At 38.0% G+C, this 27,518-nt stretch overlaps 1 protein-coding gene across 1 annotated transcript in view; it reads right to left on the minus strand.

The window, feature by feature from the left end:
- The window catches only part of ENPP1 (ectonucleotide pyrophosphatase/phosphodiesterase 1), a 51,767-nt gene that overhangs the window by 12,138 nt on the left and 12,111 nt on the right, over nucleotides 1–27,518 (minus strand). The window contains exons 2-16 of the mRNA XM_060753378.2: nucleotides 25,980–26,052; nucleotides 25,265–25,381; nucleotides 23,890–24,015; nucleotides 22,932–22,992; nucleotides 18,446–18,543; nucleotides 10,882–10,961; nucleotides 9,053–9,172; nucleotides 8,425–8,534; nucleotides 7,784–7,849; nucleotides 6,595–6,667; nucleotides 5,619–5,727; nucleotides 4,285–4,416; nucleotides 2,569–2,600; nucleotides 1,821–1,948; nucleotides 471–540 (exon numbers count right to left, since the gene is read on the minus strand). Coding sequence (XP_060609361.2) covers nucleotides 471–540; nucleotides 1,821–1,948; nucleotides 2,569–2,600; nucleotides 4,285–4,416; nucleotides 5,619–5,727; nucleotides 6,595–6,667; nucleotides 7,784–7,849; nucleotides 8,425–8,534; nucleotides 9,053–9,172; nucleotides 10,882–10,961; nucleotides 18,446–18,543; nucleotides 22,932–22,992; nucleotides 23,890–24,015; nucleotides 25,265–25,381; nucleotides 25,980–26,052 — 1,395 coding nt within the window. The remainder of the gene's footprint in view (nucleotides 1–470; nucleotides 541–1,820; nucleotides 1,949–2,568; nucleotides 2,601–4,284; nucleotides 4,417–5,618; nucleotides 5,728–6,594; nucleotides 6,668–7,783; nucleotides 7,850–8,424; nucleotides 8,535–9,052; nucleotides 9,173–10,881; nucleotides 10,962–18,445; nucleotides 18,544–22,931; nucleotides 22,993–23,889; nucleotides 24,016–25,264; nucleotides 25,382–25,979; nucleotides 26,053–27,518) is intronic.

Genomic DNA, 27,518 nt, shown 5'->3' on the forward strand with positions numbered 1-27,518 from the left:
TCTCTTATAGTAAATGTTTGTTTCTGTCAAATTAAATCTGTTATTTCAGCAAACACTGCTATAAAGAAAAGGTTTGCAACGGTGAACATGTGCTCCACAGCAATAAATAGAAGCCAGAACAATAATCTTTTCTTTCCTTTATACTGCAATGTTTGTCCCATGAGGAGCCAGGAGTGGGGTGGGAAGGATTAGACTGAGAGTAACCCAACATCTCCTCTTTTGTACATCTATTTAGCATATAGGCCAGGAATGGGAAAATATGGCCATACAAATCCTACCAATCCCATTGGTCCCACCCAGCATTGCCAACAAGTAGGTGTAATCCGAAGTAACCAAAATATATTTTCAGCTTGGAAAGTTGGTAAACAACAAAGGCCAAATCTAAGCAGACACAAGAAGTAGTATTGCTCAAGACAGAGATGGCTCAAGAAACATGGAGATCTAAAAATGGTGGGAACAGTTATATTTACCTGCATATTTGGAAAAACATTGTCTGATCCATGGAATCCACCAGTGCAATACTTGAGTTCAGAGGGCATCCTGAAAAACACAGTCACAAATACATAACTATGCCAGATGGACTGCATTTTAGAAGACCCTTGACTAAGGCACCCTGTTCCTATCTTGAAACTCTGGCATAACTAAGAAATAGGGAGCCATGGACCTTGAGCACTCCAGCTGGAAGTCAGCTGTGACAAGCAGTGCTGTAGAATTTGAAGAGGCATGAATGGAAGGAGAAAGAGAGAAATGTGCCAAGAGGAAGGTGTGGCAAGCCAACCCTGACCAGATCCACCTTCCACCTGGAAACCAATGCCCTCACAGTGGGAGAACATGCAGATCAAGAATAGGGCTCCACAGTCACCTACGTATCCACCGCCAGTCCACTGATCTTAGAAGACAATCCTACTCGGACAACGAGGGATCGTCTAAGTCAGTCCTATCTTGCCTTTCTCTTTTATATAACAGGCCCCTCACCACTAGCCATAGCTCCTCTCCTAAATTCATTCCCATTCTCATTCCTCCGCAGTCAGGGCCGTAGCCAAAAAAAATTTTCGGGAGGGGTTGAATTTTTGGGGGGGGGGGTTGAAATTTTTGCGAGGGTTGAAACCTGCCTCCTAGCTCACGCTGAAGCAAAGAGCACAGCAGAGGGCAGAGCAGCCTTCAATAGCCTGCAGCTTCGCCCCTGTCAACCACCTCCACCAAGTCTGACCTTCTTAATGAGAGCATTCAACACCCCACCCCCTTGGTTGCTTCACTACATCGGCTATTGCTGCAAGTAATGACAGTGTGAATAAATTGTCAATATTTGCATGAGATAGTGCTTGCAGTTCTGGAGGGACTTTTTTTGCGTCTCATAGACTTAGCATGGGAATTTGGTTAACCAGTTAAAATTCATGAGTAAACCAGGGTTTTTAAAAAAAAATCTGAAACATTTGGGGGGGGGGTTGAACCCCTAAAAAAAAACCCTCGCTACAGGCCTGTCCACAGTTATGATGCTTCATTTCACTGACTTCCCACCTCCTTTCATGCTCAACCCAAACTTGCTTTTCTGTCCTTTAATGCTGTGTTGAAAATAATGGACTTCTATATGTTTTTGGAATCTCTCTTCCAGTATTCCTCAATATTGGCTATGTTGGTTATAACTGATAGGACCTTGAATCCAACAATATGTGAAGGGTCATGCAGAGAGTCACATCTTTCTGAGCCCTGCCTCAAAATAATCCTAGACAGAAACATTCCTGTGTAAATCCAGTCAATGTGCAAGTAAGATTGCAAACATCTACGCTTTTGTAATGAGAGATAAAGAAACACTGGCTTACCGAGCAAGTTGCCACTGCTGATCCATGTAAAAGTGTACAGGTTCAATACGGTCATTTTTGGCATAATGAAATCGCTTGGGAAGCATCTGCTTCATGTATGCCTTGAAAGGCTGGTCTGGAGCCACACACTGAAATGTTGAAATTAAAGTCTGTGTTTAATCCCAATGTTAGCCTTTTTCCCTTATCTATTGCTTCTGCTCCTTTTTCCCTCCCCTGCTTTGTGCCCTACAAATCCGTTGTGACTGGTCCACCAATCTTCCAAAGCAAATCCAAATCCCCCCTCTCCCTTATACATACACAGAAGCATGCCACACACCCATAGCACCATAAAAGCTATTTCCATTTTCACATTATCTTAGTTCCTTCTTTTTGGAAGAGTGCTATGGGATTCCACATGGGAAACTGCATCTGTGGGAGTTTCTTGCAGCTGACCACCAGCCTGTCAATCATGTTTTCAGCAGCATGAGGTTTTACAAATGGAAAACTGTTTCTCTGTGTCAAGGGTATTGTTTGTGTGTATCTCAAGTGGTGAGAATATGTAAGATATTAACACCATCTAGGAAATGCTGACCTATACCCAATTATTAGTCTTGATTAGAATATAACGTACCCATACATTACTAGTTCAATAAATCTAATCTAATTAGAATTAACTGGATTTACACCTCTGTATCTGATGAAAAACAATTCAGTGCTAGAAATAAAATGTTAAAAGCAATAAAAGGCAAACAGTGATGACAATACTTACGCTAAGTTTTCTGACAATGCCTTCATAATCAACTAGAAGAGTCAGATGAAAGAATTAGTTACCTAAAGATTAAAATGAAAAATAAAAATAAAGCATTTCCTAATAAGTAAGGGAAACTTAAATATAAAATATGTCATAGTCTTTATCAAGTAACAAGTCTTTTATCATCCAAGTTAACTTTTATCATAAAACACCAAACAAAGATGTGACAGGCCAAAATAAAACCTACCTAGCTGGGACAGATAAAATACTGTCCCATATATGTTAAACACACAAGTTTAAAGCGATTTCAGAACACTGTTAAACCAGAAATATATAAATAAATATAATCCAGTACTAACTGTCATTTCCCTAGAAACTATACAAGACTTCAACCCAGAAGGTATTTTCTAAAAGACAATTGGTTTAATTAAGCTGAGCTGTAATAGTAGGCTGGTAAAAAATAAAAGGGGAATATTTATTCATTTATTTTAATTAATTTCTTTCTATTCCATTCTTCTTTCTCTCACAGAAATGAATCCCTGCTAATAGGCATATATTCAGTTAAGTAAAACTACATTAATTCAAAATTTAGGTAATGCATAATCTCTAAGATTAGATTGTAAGACTAAGGCTAGCTGTCACATTAACAATTGTAAACGATTAATGTGAAGCACTATGTATACTAATGACATTATATAAATAAAGCAGCAGCAAGAGGAAATAAAATCCAAACAAGCACAATTAAGGGAAATTGTGTCATTATGCTAATGCAATCTCAGGTGTTTCACCAAATGCAACCTAAATGACATCACCCATGCACACAAAAGAGCTATCAGCAGGTTTGGTGTTCCCAAAAATTTGCAAAAGGTTTTTAAAAACTTTCCAGTAAAAAGAATTATAGGTTGAAATCCCTTCTAAAGAGAGTCCAATGGGGACTTAATTGAGAACAAACCTGGTTTTCAGCCAGCTAATCAGCTGTTATCAGAATAACTCCATAATGCAACATTTTGTTCCAATTCCTACTTGTTCGGCCTAATATCCTAACAATACTCTGACTAAAATGACCCAATCATGAAATGGATCAGAAACAGGGATGGGTTAGGCACTGTACTCCATGCCCATTATTTTCCTCTTGAAAATCCCTCAACCTACATGCAGTGGAGTATCTTGTGTGTGTCTCAATGAATATGTACAATCTGCCCTTACATTCTGACACACTTTAAGAAAGAGATCAGAAGCTATGGGTGCACCTACAGTGAAGAATTAATGCAATTAATGCACCACTGTAACTGCCATGCCTCAATGCTATGGAATGGTGGAGTTTGTAGATTTACAAGGTCTTTTGCCTTCTCTGCCAAACAGTGATAGTCCCTCACTACGGATGTTTTGGAATTCAGCACCCAGGATTCCTAACCAGTGGCTAAGTTTCATGGGGATTCTGGGAATTGAAGTTCAAAATAGCCAGAGGGCCAAACTTTGGGAACCACTGATTTAAATCATTTCAGATGCATATAAGTGCAATCATTTATTTATTTGTTCAATCTCCATTTTAAAATTCTGTCACAAGATGCCAGAAGTCAAGTAATTCCAGCACAGAAGCAAGAAGAAACTTCACATGGGTATTTTGCAACTGATTTCCATAATAATTAAAGTACTAACACCATCTCATTCCTTATAGTTTTAAACCAAATGATATACTAGGAAGTAGATCAAATTAGTCTAGTGGTTACATACAAGTGTAATACTCATCTGGAACTTTTTGGGGTCTCAAGCGAGCTGCGGGGCCAGGGACCACAAACAAATCTTGAACATCATCCATGTATGTATTTAGGTATGCTGCTTTGCTACAGCTGGCTGCCTCCATCCCTTCCAAGGAAAAGAGAAATATTGCTTTTCAAGAAAACAGTAGGAAGTTTCCTCATGCACTGATAACACATAGCTCATCAGGTATAATGACTGGTTGGAGAGTTTAAGGACTTATGGTCCAAAAAACAATTCATGCAAGTAGGTAAGTTGGATTTGCTTCAAATGAACTGATGATCTAAGATATTGCACAATATCAATGAATGATTAAGTCTAAATTCAATCCATATGCACAGGCACATGGAAGATGGACTCTGTATATGTATCATCGAAAGATCCTTAGTCTAATCCAGTGTTCCTCAATCCCTGCTCTTCCGGGTGTTTTGAACTTCAGCTCCCAGAAATCCCAGCCAGCTTACCAACATATGGAAGAGCAGAGTCTGAGAAACACTGGCCTAATCCAACAATCAGGGCTGTAGTTGAATAGCTCCAGCTGCAAAATGTGCAATAAGAAACACTTTAAATTTTGTTATTTTACAAGTGTTTGGTGCTAGCATTAACTATACAAGTAAATGTAGATGCAAGTCCCTGAGGTAGCATTAGCAGAAATGGTACCAATCTATGCTTTACTCCACCCCAGTCCGCTTATGCTTCTTATCACATGCACAATGCAGGACCTTCTTGCGGCAACACCAGAGGCACTCCAAGTGACCAGCTACTGGTCAAAGGACATTTAATCAACTACCAAGCTTGGAGACTCTGTTTTGTCTGTTTGTTAAAAAATTGTTAAAAATGTAATACAATGTCTGGTTGCTACTGACACGATAAATAACTAACTAACTAAATAAATAAATAAATAGCCTGCTTATATCACTTATTCCCAACCAAATCCAGTAACTAGCCCAAATTAGGAAAAAAGCACAAAACAAAAAAAACATGGCTCAGATGTTAACTTACCAATCACCAATAGATTCAATATGTATTGTGTAATTGGGACTAGCAACTGACTTTAGGGCATTTTTAAATATTTGAAGATATGTTATAAATAAAATGGGCTGTGCTAATTTTATGCTACTCCAAAGACTATTACAGAAACCAAAGAATTCAAATTACAAAATGTGTATGTGGATCTAATCTACTGAATGGTATGAGCTCTTTAACAGAGGAACAAACTGGACCAGGAGCTGGACCCGATTGCCTTTGATGTCCAGCCCAACTCCATGATTCTGTAACTCCATGATTCAATACACATTAAACAGATTTACCATGATCTGCAAGAAGAAGAATATTAATGCAATTATGCAAGTTCATTTCCTTCAGGCCATCCATCAGCAGTCCAACAACTTTATCTACTCTTTGTAATGCAAGAATGACCTGAAAAACAAAAATGAAAAGAGGCAAAGAGGTTGATATTTAATATTGAAGCAAAAGGGCAGCATCAACTGGTAGGTTTCCTGATGCTGACGGAAATCATCAAGCAGTGAAATATTGAGAGAATGCTTCTCCAAAGTCTGCTCTAAGGGATCTAAGGGATAGAAAGCGAAATGGCTTCGAACTACGGGAAAGGAGAATCCATCTGAACATTAGGAAGAATTTCCTAACTATGAGGGCTGTTCAGCAGTGGAACTCTCTCCTTCAGAGTGTGGTGGAGGCTCCTTCGTTGGAGGCTTTTAAACAGAGGCTGCATGGCCATCTGTCGGGGGTGCTTTGAATGCGATTTTCCTACTTCTTGGGGGTTGGCTGGATGGCCCACGATGTCTCTTCCAACTCTATGATTCTATGTGGGGCTGCAGAAGCTGCAGAGTTACCTCTAATTACTCCCTTCCTTCCTTCCTTTACTGGAGGGGCATCTACTGGATACCACCCATTGTTAAATGTTTTAATAGCACAGTACTCATATGAAATAATTTTTGCCACTGGCTCTCTGAACAGCTCTCACAACAATCTATATTGTCTTTCAATCAAAATGTCCAGTCATGATTCTTTAACAACCCTGTGGGTAGTTATTTAGGATGAGCTATCTAGGCGAAAGCCTAGAAAAGTTACTGAAAACAGCCAATTTGCATTTGTACGTACTCTTTTACAACCACTTCTAAAAACATAATCCCAAAACACTGGCATTAGTACTATTTTGGATTTGTTTCTTTTAAAAAAAAATGCCAGGAAATTCCTTGCTATCATTGGCCCATTATGCAACTGAATTCGAAAACAAAAGAAATGGAATAATACTAAGTTACTTACTTCAGAGCTGACTGGTCCATAGACGTGGCCTGAAGAATCTGGTTCTTCTAAATACAGAGTGTAAAAGTGTGGTCTATATCAAACAGCACCAAAATTTTAATATTTCACATAGATATTGAAATAAATAGTAAATATTTATATTCATGCTTGCTTATCAGGAACAACCATGCATTAACCTATGCAATCAAAGATGTACAATAAAAGTTATCTTATAGGTGTAGATGATCCAAAATGCTGGGGTCCAGAAGTGTTTTGGGTTTCAGATCCCCCCCCCCCCCCCCGATCTTGGAATACTTGTATTTACCAATATAAACATAATAAAATATCATGGTGATATTTTAAAGACAAAACACAAAATTAATTTGTATTTCACAAACACATTATACACATATATCAAAGATAATTTTATACAATCTCTTCGATATAAAACGTCATTTATGTATGCCGAGCCACCAGAAAACAAGGTTGTCACTTTCCCAGTTACCCACCTCACTTCAGCCTCAGGCTTTGGTCTGTGTCTGATTATGTGCACATACTTGAAAAAAACATAAACTGCAAAGTACGTATTCAATGTAGCATGCAGTTAAGCTCTAGTGCAGCTACATTATTGGACCTCAAAGGCTTTGATTCAGAGATCCCCTAAAAGGAGTTCATAGGATGCTTCTGGCCACACAACAAAGGTAGGCAATTTTCACCAATTCTCCATTCCCTCTTCAGTCACTAGTTGTCCCCCTAATTAATTCTGGACAATTGGAGTAGAAAGGGTTTGCCAGCAAAAATGAAGATCATTTTTTTCCCATTCTCAGAATAACATCTAAATCTACACTGAATAGTGCATCAAGTTTTGAATTTCTAAACCAGGACATAACATGAAGGCTACAAAGATTGTCAGCTATTGATATTTGCAGCCACCCTCCTCTTCTACCATTGAAATTGATAGCCTTACTAAAAAAAAAAGTATCACTATTCCTTTCAAACAGGATATGTTATTCCCTCACATCTTGGTTACTAGAAGCTGTCCTACATACAAGATGCATAAGGAGCATATATCTTGTTGAAAGGAGAAGCTTTCCTATTGCTAGGATAGTGGTGGCATTGGTGACAACAGCATGGGGTTTAGAAAAAAATCCCAGAAATAGCCCCATGTTTCTAATCACAAGTACATATAACTCTAAAATCTCATACTTACTTTTGCTCTTCTGGTAACTGTAACCAACTAAGAAAAGTTACCACTCTTTCTTCAAATGGTATTGATCTATATCAGAAAACACAATTAAAAGCTCAGAAAATTTTGTGTAGCTGTTTCATGTTATTTTAATGCTGGTTTAACTACCATAAACAACAGTTAAGGATTATTAATGATAAAGGTTATCTGGAGGCCCTCATATTAAAATAGAGTGGGTCCTTGTGACAGACCAAAACAATATTTGGGGGGGGGGGGTGTACACACACACACACATACACACAAACATGGGATGTATTCATATACAGCATGAGCTTTCTGGCCAAGTAATTATGAGTTAGTGTTACCAATATCACAGAGAAGTTTTGAACAGTGACACCACATTGTCAGTACTTAGACAAATAAAAGACTCCTATAGCTAAATGTGGTAATCATGCTCATGCAAAGTCACTGAATCAATAAAGTTTGCGTGCATTCTGACTTGCCAGATCCCATTCATGCAGTTAGTATACTCCATTTGGTACTAAAAGTTGAGTGTGTGCCATTGCAATCACCACAGAAGTGCAAAACAAGCATTTATCAAAAGTATTCACTAGAGAAGCATAAATATGCAATATCCAACTGTTCACTAGTTACCAAAGACTTACCCATTGTATAATTTGTAGATGTTTGGAAAAGTCCCATTAACATCAACATCTGAAGCAGGCCAGAAGAAGGTAGCAGATTTGAGTCCTTGATACATGGCTGTCAGCCAAATCTGTACAAAGAGAGAAATACCAGTTGTGAGTCTGACTGGGTTTATGCAAAAAATAATAATCCCACAGTCTTGACACAAAAAAGGCTCACCCTCCCTCCCCCCCACACCCACACACATGCGCACGCACACGAACACACACACACAAACTTGACTAAAAAAAAACACCAAAATCAACACTGCAGGTGTTGCTTACTATTTATTTCAATTTTGCCAGGTTTACAACTGATTTTGATGTTTCTGGCAGGTTTTCAAAATATTTGGTAAGGCTGTAGAAGCAAAACCACTGATTTTTGGAGTGGTTTTGAGTTGTTTAGGGAGGAAAAACTCACAAATATTTTTATTTAAAAATAATAATGCTGTCCCAGGGACTTTAAATAGTTTCAGGAGCAACACTTTGCCAATTCCAATCTAACCTATCTTTGTTCCCGTTGTATTAGGTAAAACTAATGTTTAGAGTTTCACTTTTTTCAGCATGCATTACTATATGTCATGGAAGGATACATAAAGTTATGACTTACTGGTTGTCCTTGGTACCACTGAGGCATAAACTTCTCCTTGTTTCTGAGTGTGAAATAAGCATTTCTCTTTGGGTCATACATTTTGTTATCCACCAGACCATGAGATTCTGGGTAAAGGCCCTGAAAAAATAAAAGTAGACTCATTTCATACATATCAACATTTGTGAAAATTCTCTCCTCTAATTACGAAGAAATAATCTAGAGTTATGCAAGTGTACTTGTTATATCTTCATGACCCCTACATAGTCCCTAATTCAGGAGGGACTGTGAAAGTCCCCCATTCCTGTTGCACCACAGTTATTGGGGGGGGGGGTCTGCTCCCTCATTGCCCAGGAAACAACGGAATGACAATCCATGCCCACCTCATGCAAGTAACTACCAGCATGAAGGAAAATTGCAATAGGGATGGGATCATGACCCATCTACTGTATTTCATTGCCTAATAGTCATATTTCCCGCCTGCCATTTGGGAGGGCCCAACTATTGTACAATGGAGACTATTGCACAGTGAAGAAATCCCCATTTGAGTGGCTTTTTTCACTGCATAATAGTCAATATGAGGGTGCAGTCATGTGAGTGAGTGGACTCTCAAACGAAGCACTCACACAGTCATACCCCAGTCACAGTGGCACCCACAGTGTGCACTCAAGGGAGACAACTGCATGAGTGGGTGATGGTTGACCCACCCATGTAGCTGCTCCCTTGCCAAAAGGGAAGTCACACTTGTAGTTCATTTACTCAGGAGAGTGAGCTATGGGTGCAATGAATATGTGGGGAAAGGGGAGTGTGACTATTATGCAGTAGAGACTATTATGCGATGAAATACAGTATTTCCAGAGGGGCAGGGAAACAAACTCCCACTGATCACAATAATTGCTGCCCTGACAAGTAGGGATTGAAACAATAAGGTCAGGAGTCACTTGCATAGTACAGGTTTTGTCTCCCTTATATAAATCTGAAATTCAAAAAATATATTTGCTGATAGCAAGAGAAGATATAGAGAGAAGCAGAAGAGATGAGGCAGGGAGGTGGACTGGAGCTTGGAAATATGACTAGCCCTCTTGATGGAAAATGGCAATCTCCATATCCCTGAAGAAGCTGTTCACCACCACTGCCAATCGCAGGGCATCAGCTTCTGTGGGGTGAATAAATGAGCTCACTGCCACCTTGGGTGCTGCCCTCAGCTAAAGTTCCATAAGGAAATCCGAGCATTCATTATTTCTGGAATCTACTGGGAGTCCTGGAATCAATCCCACCCCCAGATAGCAAGGGCCACTTTATTTCCCAGTAAATTTTAGTGCAGTAATTGTTCGAATTTTGTGCAACAATTCTCAAAATCTGCAATGGAACCACAATCCAAATCATCTTTTGAATCTAGGTTCTTGTAGGTTTTTTCGGGCTATAGGGCCATGTTCTAGAGGCATTTGAATGTTTTATTTACATAATTGCGAGTTCCGATTAACTACAGTTGCTTCCTCAACATTAACATTATTTCTTTACTTATGTCATTTTACGTATATTCTTCTCTTCTTCCAATATGAGACACAAGAAAGCTTACAAAGATTAAAACAAAATAGAACTAATCGCTAGATGATTAACAATATAATGCACATTAAACAAATTATCATATTAAAACACTATTAAGTATAAAATCACCTAAAATATTACAGTGTAGAGATAAACATTCAGCACATCCTACTCCTAAAGAGATCATTAAATAACCATATAAATAAAAATCATTTTGTATGCCAGTGAAAGGAAATCAAAATGAAATTTAATAAAACCGATATTATTTGAGAACAGGGACAGTATTCAAAAGATATACTTACCGTGACAATGCTGTAATGATTGGGAAATGTTTTTGAGGGATACACTGGTCTCATGCTGCGAGTGTATGTTCCACATTTCCCTGGTGGTGGACAAAAATAAAATTAGAAGTGTAGATTCACAAAATCCTATAGCTGTTGTTGTTGTCATGCGCTAGCATGAGAAGCATGCGGATTGACTCTAGCCCAGTTAACAGTGTGTGATGAATTGGCTCATAAAAGAAAAAATACATGAGACGTTGACTTCAAGTAGAAAAGAAAATATTGTTGTATTGGCAGCATACAAAATAAAGTAGCAGGATTACTGTTTCCACAAATGTAACATAAAACAATATCTTCTGAGAGATATCACCACTCAGCTGAGATAAGCAGGAATCCTTGTCCTCTTCTCAAGGCTGTGTCTTCACAGGACATCTGCAGCATAGTCCCCGACAGAACGGCACAGAGGCAAACACGCACAATGGCATTAAGGCACAATGGCAAAAACTAAACACACAGTAGCTATCTTTATACACATGAAAATAATACTCTCAATTAACTCTACAATTAACTGAAACAGCTGTAGGACAAACAGCCTTGAACCTTACAGTAAGTTAAAGGTATAGCACAAACAACATTGATCCTTACAACAACTTAGATAAAGTACATTGCAACCTCTTAGTAGCAACATGCCCCTTCACTTTATCTAAGTTACATTATTTACAAATTTTGTTTTAATTCTACTAGGCCTAACTTTCTGGTTGCTTCACCATGCTTAGCTGCCATTAAAGGTTTTGTAAAAATATCTGCCAAGTTATCTTCAGACCTACAATAAACCATTTTGATAAATCCTTCCTTGATTAAGGTTCTTATATTTTGATACTTCACAGCTATGTATTTTGTTGTATTTTTTAAACTTTCGCTTTCTGACATAGCTATACACGTTTGAGAATCGTCATACACAGTAATAGGCAATTTACATTCTACACCTAAATCATCAAATAACTGTTTAATCCAAAGTAACTCATTTGCAGCTTGAGACAACGCCGCATATTCTGCTTCAGCCGTAGAAACTGCAACAGTTGTTTGCTTTCTGGACCTCCAGCAGATAGGAGATTTTCCATGTAGCACTATGTATCCACTTATAGATTTTCTATCTTTTTCATCAGCAAAAGAACTGTCGGCGTACATTACCAGTTCTTTGTCAGCCTCTTTAGAAAAACACAAACAATAATTAGCAGTTCCTTTTAAATACCTAATCAACCTTTTTAATGCTAGCCAGTCACTTATAGTTGGTTTTGATACTTTCCTACTAAGTAAACTCACTGCATATGCAATATCTGGCCGAGACCAATTTGCAATGTGCAAAAGACTTCCAACAAAAGAATGATATAACTTTGTGTTTTTTAGTTCTCTTGTGTCTTCCATTCTTAAGAAATCTCCTGTTAAAGGAGTTTTAACAGCATTAGCATCTTGTAAACCTGCTTTGGTTACAAGGTCTAAAATTTTCCTTGTTTGATTTAGAAATATCACCCCTTCATTGTTTACTACTTCGATGCCTAAATAATGTTTCAAACATCCCAAATCTTTTAGCCTAAAATGTTTTGACAAATACGTATATACAGTTTGTATTTTAGAGTCAGTTTGTGCGGCTATACATAGATCATCTACATAAATTAACACAATTATCTTATCTTTGCCTTCACCTAGTGTATAAACACATGCATTGGCCACACTTTGTTTAAATCCTAATTTCATCAATACTTCATGTATACACTGGTTCCACCTCCGGGCCGATTGTTTCAAACCATACAATGCTTTCCGAAGCCGACAAACCTTTCCTGCTTGAATTTCGTATCCAGGCGCTTGCCTCATATATATCTCATTAATTGTGGCATTTAAATACGCTGTTTCAAAGTCAAAATGTTTTAACTTAAATCCTTCTTGCTCAGCTAAAGCAATTATAATTCTCATTGATTCAGCTTTTGCTGTAGGGGCAAAGGTGTTATCATAATTTACGAATTGCTTTTGCGCAAATCCTTGAGCTACTAGCCTAGCTTTATATTTACAACTTCCATCGGGTAATAGTTTCTTCCTAAAAACCCATCTGCATCCAATCACTGGCTTATCTATTGGAACATCAACAATATCAAACACTTCTAAATTTAGCAAAGAATCAAATTCATCGTCCATTGCCTTTTTCCAATTTCTTTGTTCTTCTGGACTACAATTATTTAAATCCTGAAAGGTTTCAGGTTCCATTTCAGGCTGACTAGTCATTACCCCCTGAATCACGAACCTATCTGGAGGTACACCTTTGTTAGATCTTTGTGACCTTCTTGGTATTACAATTTGCTCCTCAGCATCAGCTTCCTGTAAACTTAATTCAGGCTCTTCTTTTATAACATCCTCACTTTGTTCCTCAATGTGTTCATCAGACTCAGATTTTAAATCTATCTTTGATGGCGTATGTTCCTTTAAATGAAAAAACACTTCACTATTCTGATGAACATGTTCCCAACCTGTATTCTTTTCAAAGTTTGCACTTCTTGAAATCACAATTTTATTATTGTCTTTAATAAAACGATACCCCTTGGTATCATCCTGGTAACCGAGAAAACGAAGTCTCTGCCATTTTTTCTGACCTTTTGTTCTAGTTTGTCTAGGTACTAGCACGTTAGCATAGCTTCCAAATATTCTAAGATGTTTTAGAACTGGCCTTTTCTTATGCAACAAATAATATGGAGTATTATTTACACATGAACTCCAACTTCTATTTAAGATATATGTAGCAGTGGAAATTGCTTCTGCCCAATACCTATTAGACATTTTCGCATCTACTAACATGCAGTCTTTCATAGTTTTCAAAATGCCTATTTTTCTTTCTGCCACACCATTCTCAGCAGGTGAATATGGGTTTGTTTTATGGTGTCTAATTCCTCTCTTTCTTAACCAGTCTTGAAATTGTGTCCCCATAAATTCTCCACCACGATCAGTCCTTAAACATGATACCTTAAAAGGAAATCTTCTCTCAACCATGGCTACCCACTCTTTGAATTTACTGAAAGCTTGAAACTTTGATTTCAAAATAATACAATAAGTGAATCGTGAAAAATCATCCACTAACACAAATATAAATTTTGCATTTCCAAGTGAAAGAGGAAATGGTCCTGCTAAATCAGCGTGAACTAATTCAAATGGTCTGGTAGTTGTGTTTAAACTTTTCTTAGGTATTGGATGTGCCTTTACTTTTGCTTTAGAGCACACAGCACAGTCTAAATACTTTTGACATGGCTTTACCTCTAAATCAGTCACTTTTGATAGTTTTTGTAGATAATTAAAGTTCACGTGACCAAAAACTCTATGCAAGTAATGAATACAATCATTATGTATAGGTTTGTTATTTACACAGGAAACATTTGGTGAACTATCTTTGTTACTCATCACATATACTTTGTTAACTAATTTACCTTTGGCACATAACTTATTTTCTTTCCATACAGTACACCCAGAACTATTAAGTTTGATGTCATATCCTTGCAGACACAAACTTGATGCACTTAATAAACAAAAATCAAGTTTTTCAACCAACATAACATTATCTAAATATCTTCCTAAACTAGGAACAAATGCTGAGCCTACAAGCTTGCACTCAGCTAATGATCCATCTGCTAAAGTAACATGATTAATATCTGGCTTTTTAGTGTCCTTTAACAATTTTAAGTTATTAACACAATGCTCTGCACACCCAGAGTCAAGTAACCATGTGGCCTCATCATACTTAGCCTTTGATAACACAGTCATTACATCAGCATTTCTTCCCCTTGCATTTCTGTCATGCCACCCAGGGTTCCTCTTCATTTCTTCTTTCTTCTTCTTCTTCTTGGGACAGGCCTTGACAAGATGGTTCACATCTCCACAACTGTAGCACTTCCTTACGTTACACACAGCAGGGTTCTTTCTGCATCCAACCCCTTCACAAGCTGCATTTTCTGAAATGGTGTTTGTTTCTTTAAGAAACTGCTTTCTTCTTTCTTCCTCAAGAAGCCTTGCAGAAACCAAATCCAAGGTTAACTGTGCTTCAGGCACACTCTGCATACTGAACACAAAATTGTCCCAACGAGAGTCCAAAGAAGATAACAAAATGAAAGCTTTATGGGTTTCGGTAAACACCATTTGTCTATTTTCCAACTCCATCAACAAATGCCTGAGCTTTTGCAAATGCTCAGTTATGTTGTCACCCCTTTTTAGCTTCAAATTATAAAGCTGCCGGGTCAAAATAATTTTTATGCCAGAAGTTTCAGTTTGATAAACTTCCTTTAACTTCTGCCAACAGTCTGCTGCAGATATAGTGTCCCTTAAGTAAATTAATTGCCCGTCCTCAACAGCGAGAAAAATGCTCGCCCTGGCAATTCGGTCTTGCTTTTTTACCTCTTCACTCGAAGCTTCTGTGGGTGGGATTTCAACCACAGTCCACAAATTTTCTCTTATGAGAAAACTCTTCATTTTCACATTCCAAGCCATGTAATTGTCAGCATTTAAACGCTCAAATGGTAAGCTTGCCATATGATGAGCCATAGCTGCTTACTTTTCTATTTAAGCTCAAAAAACACACACAAAAAACTCTCCCAAAGTCTCAGAGTTATGGGCTTTGGAGTCCTTATGCCGCTATGCTGGGCCCATAACCTATGTCATGCGCTAGCATGAGAAGCATGCGGATTGACTCTAGCCCAGTTAACAGTGTGTGATGAATTGGCTCATAAAAGAAAAAATACATGAGACGTTGACTTCAAGTAGAAAAGAAAATATTGTTGTATTGGCAGCATACAAAATAAAGTAGCAGGATTACTGTTTCCACAAATGTAACATAAAACAATATCTTCTGAGAGATATCACCACTCAGCTGAGATAAGCAGGAATCCTTGTCCTCTTCTCAAGGCTGTGTCTTCACAGGACATCTGCAGCATAGTCCCCGACAGAACGGCACAGAGGCAAACACGCACAATGGCATTAAGGCACAATGGCAAAAACTAAACACACAGTAGCTATCTTTATACACATGAAAATAATACTCTCAATTAACTCTACAATTAACTGAAACAGCTGTAGGACAAACAGCCTTGAACCTTACAGTAAGTTAAAGGTATAGCACAAACAACATTGATCCTTACAACAACTTAGATAAAGTACATTGCAACCTCTTAGTAGCAACAGTTGTTATATGTCTTCAAGTCATTTCTGATTTATGGCAACCCTGTATCCTTTTGCAGGCAGGTCTGTTGAGACTCAACCAAGAAGCTACGTCACTAAACCATCTGGGAAGAAACATGTGGTCCTCCACCCCTTATCTCACAGCCAGATGTGTTTTAAGTGCCTGTGTCAAATTACCCTCAGGCACATGAAGAAAGAAAGAATTAAACAGGAAATTATTGTTCTTTTTTGTCACTTTGGGAATGCAGCTATTGAAAAGGAACTCTGACTCTTCTGGTATTCGGTTTATGAGAACCACACATTACTAGCATGATAAACCAAGTATTGAAAAATCTGAAGAAAAAGCTTAAAATACATCCATTTATTTCTATGATCTTTTGTTTTTTGTGGAAAACAAAATCTAGTCTCAAAACTCAGACTAGCCACACTAATTATGCTACAGAGAACACCTTTTTATCTCTTTCTTGCACCAACATGTGATTCCTTATCATATAGAGTAATAATAACCCAGGACGATTTTACACTGCACAGTTATAGCACTGTCATTCCACTTTTATGACAAATCCTGAGGTTTGCAGTTTGGACAGAGAAAACAGAGTTCTCTGGCTAAGAATTCTAAATGCCTCTCACTGATCTGCAAATTCCAGGATTCCATATGATGGTGCCTGAGTCCTTTTTCCAGAGATCCTTGAGAAACACATTAATAAGCACATCTTTAGGTCTCATGACCTTCCTCCTTAACTTCACCTCCCTTTTTCATACAGCAGGCTTTCAAGATTAAGCCAAATAGGGCAACATTTGATAAGAAATGAAAGAAGTACAACTTATCTATTTAGGGAAATTCACAGGGCCACACTTTGTAATCAGTTATGAAATTACATTTACTTTTGTTATTCAATTCACTAAACATTGCATGTATATTAAAGCATCCAGTACCATGGTCTCAAAATGGTGGCAAGCTAATCCCGAAACTGCACAAGATTTAAAGTACTGTAACCCGGTGGCATAGCAGGTTAAACCACTGAGCTGCTGAACTTGCTGACCGAAATGTCACAGGTTCAAATCCGGGGAGCAGGGTGAGCTCCTGCTGTTAGCCTCAGCTTCTGCCAACTGAGCAGTTCAAAAACATGCAAATGTGAGTAGATCAATAGGTATTGCCTCAGTGAGAAGGTAATGGTGCTCCATGTAGTCATACATTGGAGGCATCTACAAACAATGCCAGCTCTTTGGCTTAGAAATGGAGATGAGCACCACCCCCTAGAATCAGACATGAGTAGACTTAATGTCAAGGGGAAACCACCCAAAATTCCTAAAGTCAAACCTTGCTTTTGCCATTTTATATTGGGGACACTATTTTACTAAACCATTGTTTATATTAGAATGCAAGTATCCACTAATTTTGGTATCTGCAGTGCATACCAAGGGCTCACTGCATCACATAATCATTATAAAGGACCTAGAAAATGCTTAGAGAAGCCATATTTTGTGAGAACTGGATAAATGAAACTATGGGTACTAGTCACCTAGGTATAGGGCACCCTTATCTTTCTTTGAAAACCCTATTCTAGTTTACGCTACCTTGTTTATGCCCAGCATTTTAAATTTTAATTTTAATTATTACATTTGGCCTGGCCATAGGTTTTTAAATGCTGTATGTTATTGTTATTGTTTATTGTTTGTTGTGTATTTTTGTTTTTAAGGTTTTTTTAACTGTTTTGTATTGATTATTTGTTATTGTTTTTGTTTATTGATTTGTGCTGTGGGCTTGGCCTCATGTAAGCTGCACCGAGTCCCTTGGGGAGATGGTAGTGGGGTACAAATAAAGTATTATTATTATTATTACTATTATTATTATTGGGTGAGTACAGTCATATATTAGCAGCAGATAAACATAACATCCTCTTCCAAACTGTCTCCCTATTTCCAGAATTCTAGAGGTAGAACTCAACCATGCAGATTTACACATACATACACACACACAAAGTGAATGAGCTTCCTTTTTGCTGTTCTACTTTTTAAGCATTGTGTTGTTCTAACTTTCCCCAATATCAACTTCTAATAAATAAAATGTTTTGTCTCATCAGTTTTTCCATGTTTGGGAATGTGGTCGTTTCAAAATTATTACTCCCCACCACAGGAACAGCTCCCTAATCATGTCAACACTTTGAGAAAGTCCAAGCCTGACTCGCTTGCCTTCACTCCTCCCTTGAATCATCCCTCATTCTAAAACCACTGTCTTTATTTGGGTCCACAAGTGTTTATAGGCAGTGTCAAAGAGTTTAGGGCAGCAGACAGTGTACATAGGGAGAAAAATGTCTCCTTCAATTATTTCTTAAGGCATCAACAGAGCTGTTGCTGAGACAAAGTAGCTACTCACGTAATTTGTTAATAACAGGAAGAAGTCCACCCCATGTGTGCAAATACTCAGCTCTGAATCCATCCAAAGAAAACAGCAACACTGGAGGTTTTGAGAAGCTGAGGAATCGGAAATGAGACGGTTAAAGGCATGCAATGGATGATTATTAGCTTCTTTTCTAGGCAATCATTCAGAAATAACTACGATTTATTTGTTTGCCTATTACATACATATTCTGCCATTTCTCAAGGACATGGCGCATCTCCTCAGTAACACTGTGCTGGAAAGAAATGCATACTCTCCAACCATTCTAATTTGGCAGGGACAATCCTAATTAATCCTTTACTATTCCACTTTTCTAGCTTCTTTTAAAACGTTCCTTTCTCTACTCCTTCATGGTACCCATTTGTCCTTAGTTTATGTCAACTATAAACTAAAAGTTTGTACTGAGTTAAAAAGCAGTTTGCACTCAGATAATTCAGCTGGGAGATGGGACGAAGGGGGAACATAATCTTTCTTCCTGTAGGCTCAGGCAAAAGCAAACTTCTACGGGAATTATAGCTGATAAGAACTATACAGGTGTGTCACAAAGAGAAAAATGAACCAAGTTCCATGAAGAGGCTTGCAACAAAATTGATGGATATGCTCCAAGTAAGAGTCCTGATGAGGATCTGGTTTCATTTGATACCCCATGTAATTCATTTTCTATTTCTCTTTCATTTCCATTTATCTCACATGTTTATACTGAAAACAGGGTCTGAATATTTTCTATAAAAGGGATGTATTTTATACAAATCTTGGTTTTCAGCCTCTTCACACAAGGCTTTTTTTTTGCCTCGTTTTTCCATTTGTTGACAGGCATGCCAAGCGTCATCAGACGATGCTGGCTTGGTCCTGCCCACATTCCTCCCAAAAGAGGATGGGAAGCATCACAAGACGCTTCCTCCTCCACAGTGGAGAGGAAAGTGTTTTTCTGGTAGCTCCAATGGAGCTACTCAGACTTTCCTCTCCATTTCCCCATATAATGGGGGAAAGGGCAGTGGGGCAACACGCATTGCCGCCCTTTTTGTCATATGATGGGGGATGGAGGGTGCCATGAGCCACCCTGCGTGCCTTCCCTTTTGCCAGCAACTGCCGGCAAACAGCACGGCCCCAAAGGGCCATGTGAAAAGGTCCTTTATCTCAAAAGTGGACAACTGTGGCTTACAAAATGGCTTATGATTATATGCTATGCCTTCTTAACCAATAAAAGATTATGGGATGTGAAGTCCAAAAACATTTGGAGAACCACCATTAGCCACTCCTGTTTTACACCACCTGTTCTAGACATGGTATCTCAGTTAAGGCAATGTGGTATAAACAAAGACCAGTAGGTCAACATCCTTGTGGATAGGTTTAAGACAAATCAGCCACCAGACATTGTGATATAGGAACAGAGATATTTCCATAGCAATGGTATGCATATTTTTCCCAAGATAAATTTATTTATTTATTTACTGTATTTGTATACTGGCTTTCTCAGCCCACAAGTGACTCATGGCAGTTTACAGGCAACAATTCAATGTACACAATATCATACATTCAATTAAAAACATTAGTATATAATATAAAACCACAAAAATCAATAAAACAAAAATCATTAGCCTTTATCTTCTGATGACTAAAAGGTTTTCACTTTTCTTTTTTCGCAATTTGGATACCAACTCCTCTTTCATTCTACACTAGTATATTATTTAAGGGCCAACAAAACCAAAGGAATGTTTTAATGCTAAAGCTGCTGCCTTAGGCTGGATCTAGGGCCCTTTCACACAGGCCCAATATCCGTGACACCTCAGGTTAATCCGGATTAGTCCAGAGTAAACCGGGATTTCCCAATTTATTCTGAATTTAAAAGACACCTAAAAAGATCTGGACCTCCATCCTGGTTCTTTGAGTTTTAAGAGGCCGAAGGAACAGGATGTCACTCCCACCCTCCCCTCCCAGCCCCCCATTTCTCCTGTACAATTAAAGAAGGGGCTGGCAGTATCCTTAGGCCTCTCAGAGAAAGCTCCTGATGGGTCATTTGGCTTAAAATGTTTGGATACTTTCCTATAAACATGCGGTTTTCTAGGAATTATATTTTAATGTAGATCTTCAGGGAATATAAGAGATTCAGATCAGTACTTGTTGACAAATTACAGCTGGTTGGAATAACTATCCAATTTCTTTTTTCTTTTCTTTTTTTTTCACCAACTGTTTCCACATAAAAGTATCTACTAGAGTTAATAGCATGCTGCATGTGCAAACTGTCTCCCTCGTGTGTATGCTGATCATATCCACAAAGAATGATTTCTCACATTTATTAAGAATATAACTGTACACAACCTAGCATTCCCAGCATTGTATATAAATGTATTAATAAACCAGCATGAGCAAAAGAGTAAAGCAAAACTGTATCTTATCAAAAAATGTATCAACAAATTCAGTTAAATGCTCTGTAAGATACAAAAGAAAGGCTAACTGTACAGGCCTAAATTAGCTGCTGCCACGGCATGAATACTTGCCACCACAGCATGAATACTTGCCACGGGATATGTAAAAAGGAGATAAATCACCATATTTAGATTATAATTGTTCAATATGACTTATTGCTTTAATGTGTCTTTCAAGTTTTCAAGGGGGTGCTTTTTCTTTGGACCAAAGGAATTTAGAAATCTTGTAAATTAAGAAAGAAAACAAAGCATTACTTTCTAGCAGAGCACCTGATGAACCAACCTGGACACAGCATATTATTTGAGAACACAGAAGTGCTGGACCACTCTCACAAACACCATGTCAGACTACACAGAGAAGCCATTGAAATCCACAAGCATGTGGACAATTTCAACAGATAGGGAGAAACCATGAAAATGAACAAAATCTGGCTACCAGTGTTAAAAAACTCAAAAATTACAACAGCAAAACAACAGAGGGGAAATAAACAGGCACAAAAAATCACTCTCAACAAAGGATTCCCCCCGGGCACTTCCAAGCCATTGAATGCTAATCAAGGTGATCAGCTGAAACATTCACAGCTACCCCCAGAAGACAAAAGTCCTTTGTCTCACCCTGGTCATTCCACAGATATATAAACCCATTTTTCCTACTTCCAACAGACCTCACTACCTCTGAGGATACTTGCCATAGATGCAGGCGAAACGTCAGGAGAAAAATTGCCTCCAGAACATGGCCATATAGCCCGGAAAAACCTACAACAACCCATTACTTTCTTCTTAATTTTTCCAATGTATTTGACGCCATCTTGAGGAAAGAGAATTAATTTTAAAATTAGGAGAGGAAATCAGGCAAGTCTGTAGTTGCTGTTGGATTAGAATTCCCAGCAACCCCTGATAGGAAAGTCAAAGGAGAAGCGGAATACTTGAAGTTGAAATCCTACAACATTGGGTTGGCCATATGATTCTTACAAATAAATTATGCGGAATTGCAATATCAAAAATCCAGCAGGAATCATTAATTAGGCTCAAGTCCACTTAAGTTTATCTATTGGATAAATGAAGATGTGTTAAATGTATCCAGCCGACATGCACACAGATCATAAGGCACAGATCCCAACAGCCAGGCTGATACAGGCCTGTTTTAGATCACAGACATTCAAGCTTCTAATTGGAGTCCCTCTTGAAAATTCTTTGGTTTGCCAATCTTATATTCTCTGTATTTACAAAGTGGTCACAGGAGTACCCCAGTAATGTCTTGATTTGCAGCAGTTCATATCCAGTGAAGTAAACCTCCATAGACTTACTAACATTCATCCCAAGAGAAGTAAACTTATCTCTCATTAATTAAGGATATGATAAACAAGAACACATATTATCTGTTGATATAGCAGTGAGCCCCCAGTGGTACAGTTGGTTAAGTCGTTGAGCTCCTGAACTTGCTGACTGAAAGGTCACCGGTTCAAATCTGGGGAGCGGGATGAGCTCCCACTGTTAGCCCCAGCTTCTGTCAACCTAACGGTTTGAAAACATGCAAATGTGAGTAGATCAATAGGTACCGTTCTAGTGGGAAGGTAACAGCTCTCCATGCAGTCATGCCGGTCACATGACCTTGGAGGTGTCTACGAACAATGCCACCTCTTCAGCTTAGAAATTGAGATGAGCACCAACTCCCAGAGTCGCACATGACTGGATGTAATGTTAGGGGAAAATCTTTACCTTGACCTATGACAGTTAAATTCTCCCTTCTGCAGACTGTTTCCTAGCACAAGTATAATTGCTTATGAACTGTTAATCAATCTGTTCCTTGAAAGTCCTCTATGGATATCAAAAGTTACTATTCTATGCAAATATTTACATTTCTGTTGAAGAAACATAAGCAGTCTTACATATTCTATTACACACAAGCATAATTGCTTATGAACTGTGTCCAACAACCTGTTCCTTGGAAGTTTTATTTACATTTCTACTGAAGAAACATAAGCAGCTTGTCCTATTTTTTAGAATAATGTAAAATGATGATCAAATTGCCTTACCCTTCTGGGCACTGGGGTTCGTTTAAGTCCTCACATGCATCTTTAAGCCAGCTCGTCTTCCCTTATTAGGGTACAAAAAAAATCATTATATGACACTATTCTTTCAAAGAGAAGAAATGGATAGGGCATCATTCTAGCTCTGTGACTGTTTGGGGAAATAAAAACAAAAACGGAGTGAAAAACAGGACCAGGGTCTTGCAATGCCTTCTCAAATATTGTGTGTGTGTACATAAAATTATACATGAACCTGAAACAGTAACTTCCGTACAAATGCATCCTACAACATAGAAATGAACTAATGAACAGCATAATTTAATTATTTTCTTTTGCTGGTTGAAGACCTTTTATATCTATTTCTTTTAAGTTCATTATTCCAATTACAATGTATTTGCTTTTTATAGAATACTATTTATACTGCCCTCGAATCCTTGAAAATGCTGACCAAAATCATGTTCTGGAATTACAAATGGGCAACCAGGATGGATGCATTTATAACTGTGTGATATCTATCTGGTTTACGGGACATGTAGGGATCATGAAAGCCCTCCCCCCTTCCACTTAGTGGAAAACAGTGGCTGTGGTTGATGCAGATTCATTCTCCTGTTGACTGAGAAGCAGCAGCCTGACGTTTCCACCCACCTATCTCATGCAAGGGGTCTCTGGCACAAAACAGAGCTGAGAGAAGAACCCAGCTACTGCCTCTTTCAGTGGAGATCATGCATAAGAGAGAGAGGTGGGAACATCAGTGAAGATCGGAGGTGGGTGTCCATGCTAGAATTCACTGCACAGCTCTGTAACTATAGAGGTTACACATTTGTTGTTCCCCAGCAAGATTCCAGCCATAATAAATCAATGTACATGATGCAATTGCTAGATGGAATAAAGTAAACAGACATCTTTATTATTGTCATTTTACAACTTTCAGTGACTTTAGGTTAAAGCAAACATTGTGGTTTACCTTCACAAACTGAGTAATAATTGGCACAGCAATTATTATTTTTCACACAATCCTCTGAACAGGAACAGCGGTACTCTGGACGGTTCTTCTCTCCACACCGAAATTTAGTACAGGTCCATATATGAGCTGTAAATGGGGGAGGGGCAGCATTTTTACATAAAGCCAGCTTAATTGACCACAAAAGCATTCTGATTAGAGTGATATGTCAGATGATTGTATGGCCACATATCAAAGAAGCCATATTTTCTTCACTTGCTTTCTCTAAAATGTTGCAAGTTTGCGATGGAAAAAGCTTTGTCATTTAGTGTATACAGACCAACTTTGCTTTTGAGAAGCCTCTAAGAAAGCTACCTTTAATGGGTCTCCATGCTTGTTCATGCTCTCCTCCTAGCAGCTACTAAATAGTTTTGGCATATGGAGATTAGCTATGAGTAAGAGTATCACAGCAGATATGTTAAAATATTATTGGTTGCAGTTATAGTTCCAAGAGAGACCAACCTTCTAATAGTTACTACTAGGTTTACAATTTTTAAAAAGTAACATTTTGCTTTTCCATTTCCTCAAAGTAATTAAATCAGATATTATTTAGAAATCTGTTGTACTGTACTTAGAGAAGCATGCAGTACCATTATTTTAGTCTTCCACAATGTCACATTGCTAGGACACCGTGTGAACCAAAGGACAGTACAAGGATATTGTATGAATGGATAAGGGTGTACTGGAAAAGGATAACAAATATGAAATGGAGAGGGACCTGCCAATAGTTCAGATGTCAGAGCCATTGTGGGGTTCAGCATCTACACAAACATGGCTAGTGCTGAGAATGGGTCTGATGACTGTGCCATATTTAAAAGAGAACTGTGCAATGCCACAAGAAGAAATAGTTTACCTTCTGTCTCAATGATCCCATTCAATATTGTCTTATTCACACAGGTGAGGGCAAAATCATGCTGTCTTGCTGATCTCTTATTTTGTTGGTGGTAGGGGAAATCCAAGAGTTTTTAATAATAACAATAATAATAATAATAATAATAATAATAATAATATAATCTTTATTAATAACCCACCACCATCTCCCCAAAGAGGACTCGGGGCAGCTGACATGAGGCCAAGCCCAAAATAATACAACATAATTAGACACAAAATAGCAAAGAAATACATCATAACAATATATATATAATGACAAATAAAATAAAATAGACAATATAAAATGGCATAGTAAAATCAAACACTAATTCTGTGGTCATAAGAGAGTACAAAAGGGACCAGTACAATAAGAATGTGGCCGATTTCTCTCTTCCAGAGCTCATCTGCCTCAAGGACTGAAACATTTTGAAAGATGGGGGGGAGGAGGGGGGGAGGGGGAGGTGCTTACCAGGTTCTATACACGCTTCTTGGAAATCTAAACAGCAGTTTCCAAGTTTAGCGCATTCACTGTCACACCGGCAGCTTCCAAATGTTCTCTCGTAGCAACGTCCTTTGCATGTTTTGACTGAAATATTTAAAATTTACTTCATGTTAGGCTTTGGACACTGATTGGGACCGGCATGTATTGGAGGACATGTGCAAAAAACAAAGAAGTCTGCATGAAAAAAAATCTAATATATTTGCACAAGAACCAGTGTATTTTGCACAACATTTACATTTTCTGGCCAATCACATGTTTATTGAGCAAAAAGAATGTATGCAGTTTTGTGCAAATGATATTTTCACCAATGACATCCCCAAATCCTAAGAATATTGATTAATTAAAATTTCTTTAATCAAATGGGATAGCTAATAAAAATAATCAGCAGGTTTCACCAATATTATAAGTCCATTTGCCATTTTTGTTAAACATTAGGGTAACCAATCAATACAAACAGATGGAAAAAGAAGCAGTTAACTGTCTGATCATATGACTGGTGTATGAAAACGTATTTTCTTTTTAAAAATAAGTTTCATATTGGATCACATTCAAACAATGACTCAAGTTATTACTAAAGCTGAATTGTTTCGTAACATTTAAACACAGAGTCAATGCATTCAAGATGCATCTTTTTCATCAAAAAGAAACTCAGACACTTTGATCCACAGGTTTCATTACTTACCATCTCTTGTACAGCTAGGTTTTAGTCCGAATATACATCCTAGGATTACTGTTAGCACAATGACACACAACACCTAGAACCGAGAAGAAAATAAAAAGGGTAATAGCACTATTACATTTGTTTACTGTATTCACACAAACAGAAATACTATTTTAATTATTTTCATATGACAGGAATTCGCTTTGGTTGGTCCAACACAATCATACAAGAGTGGATTTCATTAGTGCCTAATGAATCAAGACACTGATTAGCCTGCAAAATAGAAATCTACAATTTGCTTGATTGCAGTTGCTATTGTTGTAGTTATATTTTTGTGCCCCACATTTCTCTCTGGATTGAGGCCCAAAGTGGCTCACAATTTAAAAAATGATATTATTTGAAACCTATAAATATTAAAATAGAATTAAGCATACAATTATTAAAACAGATGAATTAAAACCACTCCTCCTCTTAATGTTCCCCCAGCAACAGCAAGAGTATCCCTCTGGGCAGGAAACCCCAATTGGATGGCCCCACCTCCATGAGGGTCTGCCTCCAGGGGCAAACCAAGAATTGGCAACTTGGGTGTCCCTGAACAGACTCAGAAGTGGAATGGGCAGATCAAAAGACAACCTGGCAAAATAACTACCTAAAAGAATCCTCCACTTTGTATGACAGTGGAGCAAAAACAGACAACTCCGCATCTGTATGCTTGTCCGCAATGTCCTGACTCATGTACAGAGGAAGAATTGTTTGAGGTGGTCGCTGTTTCCCATTTTTGGTCAAAAGATATTTAGCTGCTTGTGTTCCTTCTATTTTTATCAGTTTTATACTAATTTATGCAGTGCTTTTAATATGAAATAAACTATTGAAAACTATTGAAATACCACACAGTGTCCCCTGGCTAATTCTTAAAAACCTTCAACTTTAATTAGAGAATAAAAACCCCAAACGATCTGCTTAAAAATAGACAACACCATGCTGCCCCTCTAATTGCCATATGTCAACAGTTTCACATCACAAGTGGATATAGCTCATCTTAATGAGTAGTCCCACAATATCATCATGGTTAGTAGAAAGTCTGAATCTTTTCCTGTGGTCAGGAAGTCTTACAGAAATGACCATGTCACTGAAGAGCTGCACTGATTCATGTCATTTTGGGTTCTTGTGCAAACCACATACAGCCAAGTTCACAGCACCACAAACCTCAGAACATTACAAAAATATTCTGATGTTTACAACAAGTTGGTCAAAGGTGATTGGGAGAGGATTCAAAATCAATGCACAACACCTAGAGTTTGAAACAGATTGATTGAGAAAAAAAAGTAAGAACTCTGTGGTTCTCTGCAGAATGAATCAAAGTGAGGATAAATTGGGGGCGGGGGTGTTTTTTTTTTTTTTTTAAGAATGTTCAAAAACATTCATTTTCTGAACAGAATGGTCATTAATTAGTAAACAATAATAGAATTATAGAAGAGACTTCATGGGCCATCCAGTCTAATCCCCCGCCAAGAAGCAGGAAAATCACATTCAAAACACTCCTGACAGATGGCCATCCAG

The sequence above is a fragment of the Anolis sagrei genome, chromosome 1 (assembly GCF_037176765.1).
Source record: "Anolis sagrei isolate rAnoSag1 chromosome 1, rAnoSag1.mat, whole genome shotgun sequence".
NCBI lineage: Eukaryota > Metazoa > Chordata > Lepidosauria > Squamata > Dactyloidae > Anolis > Anolis sagrei.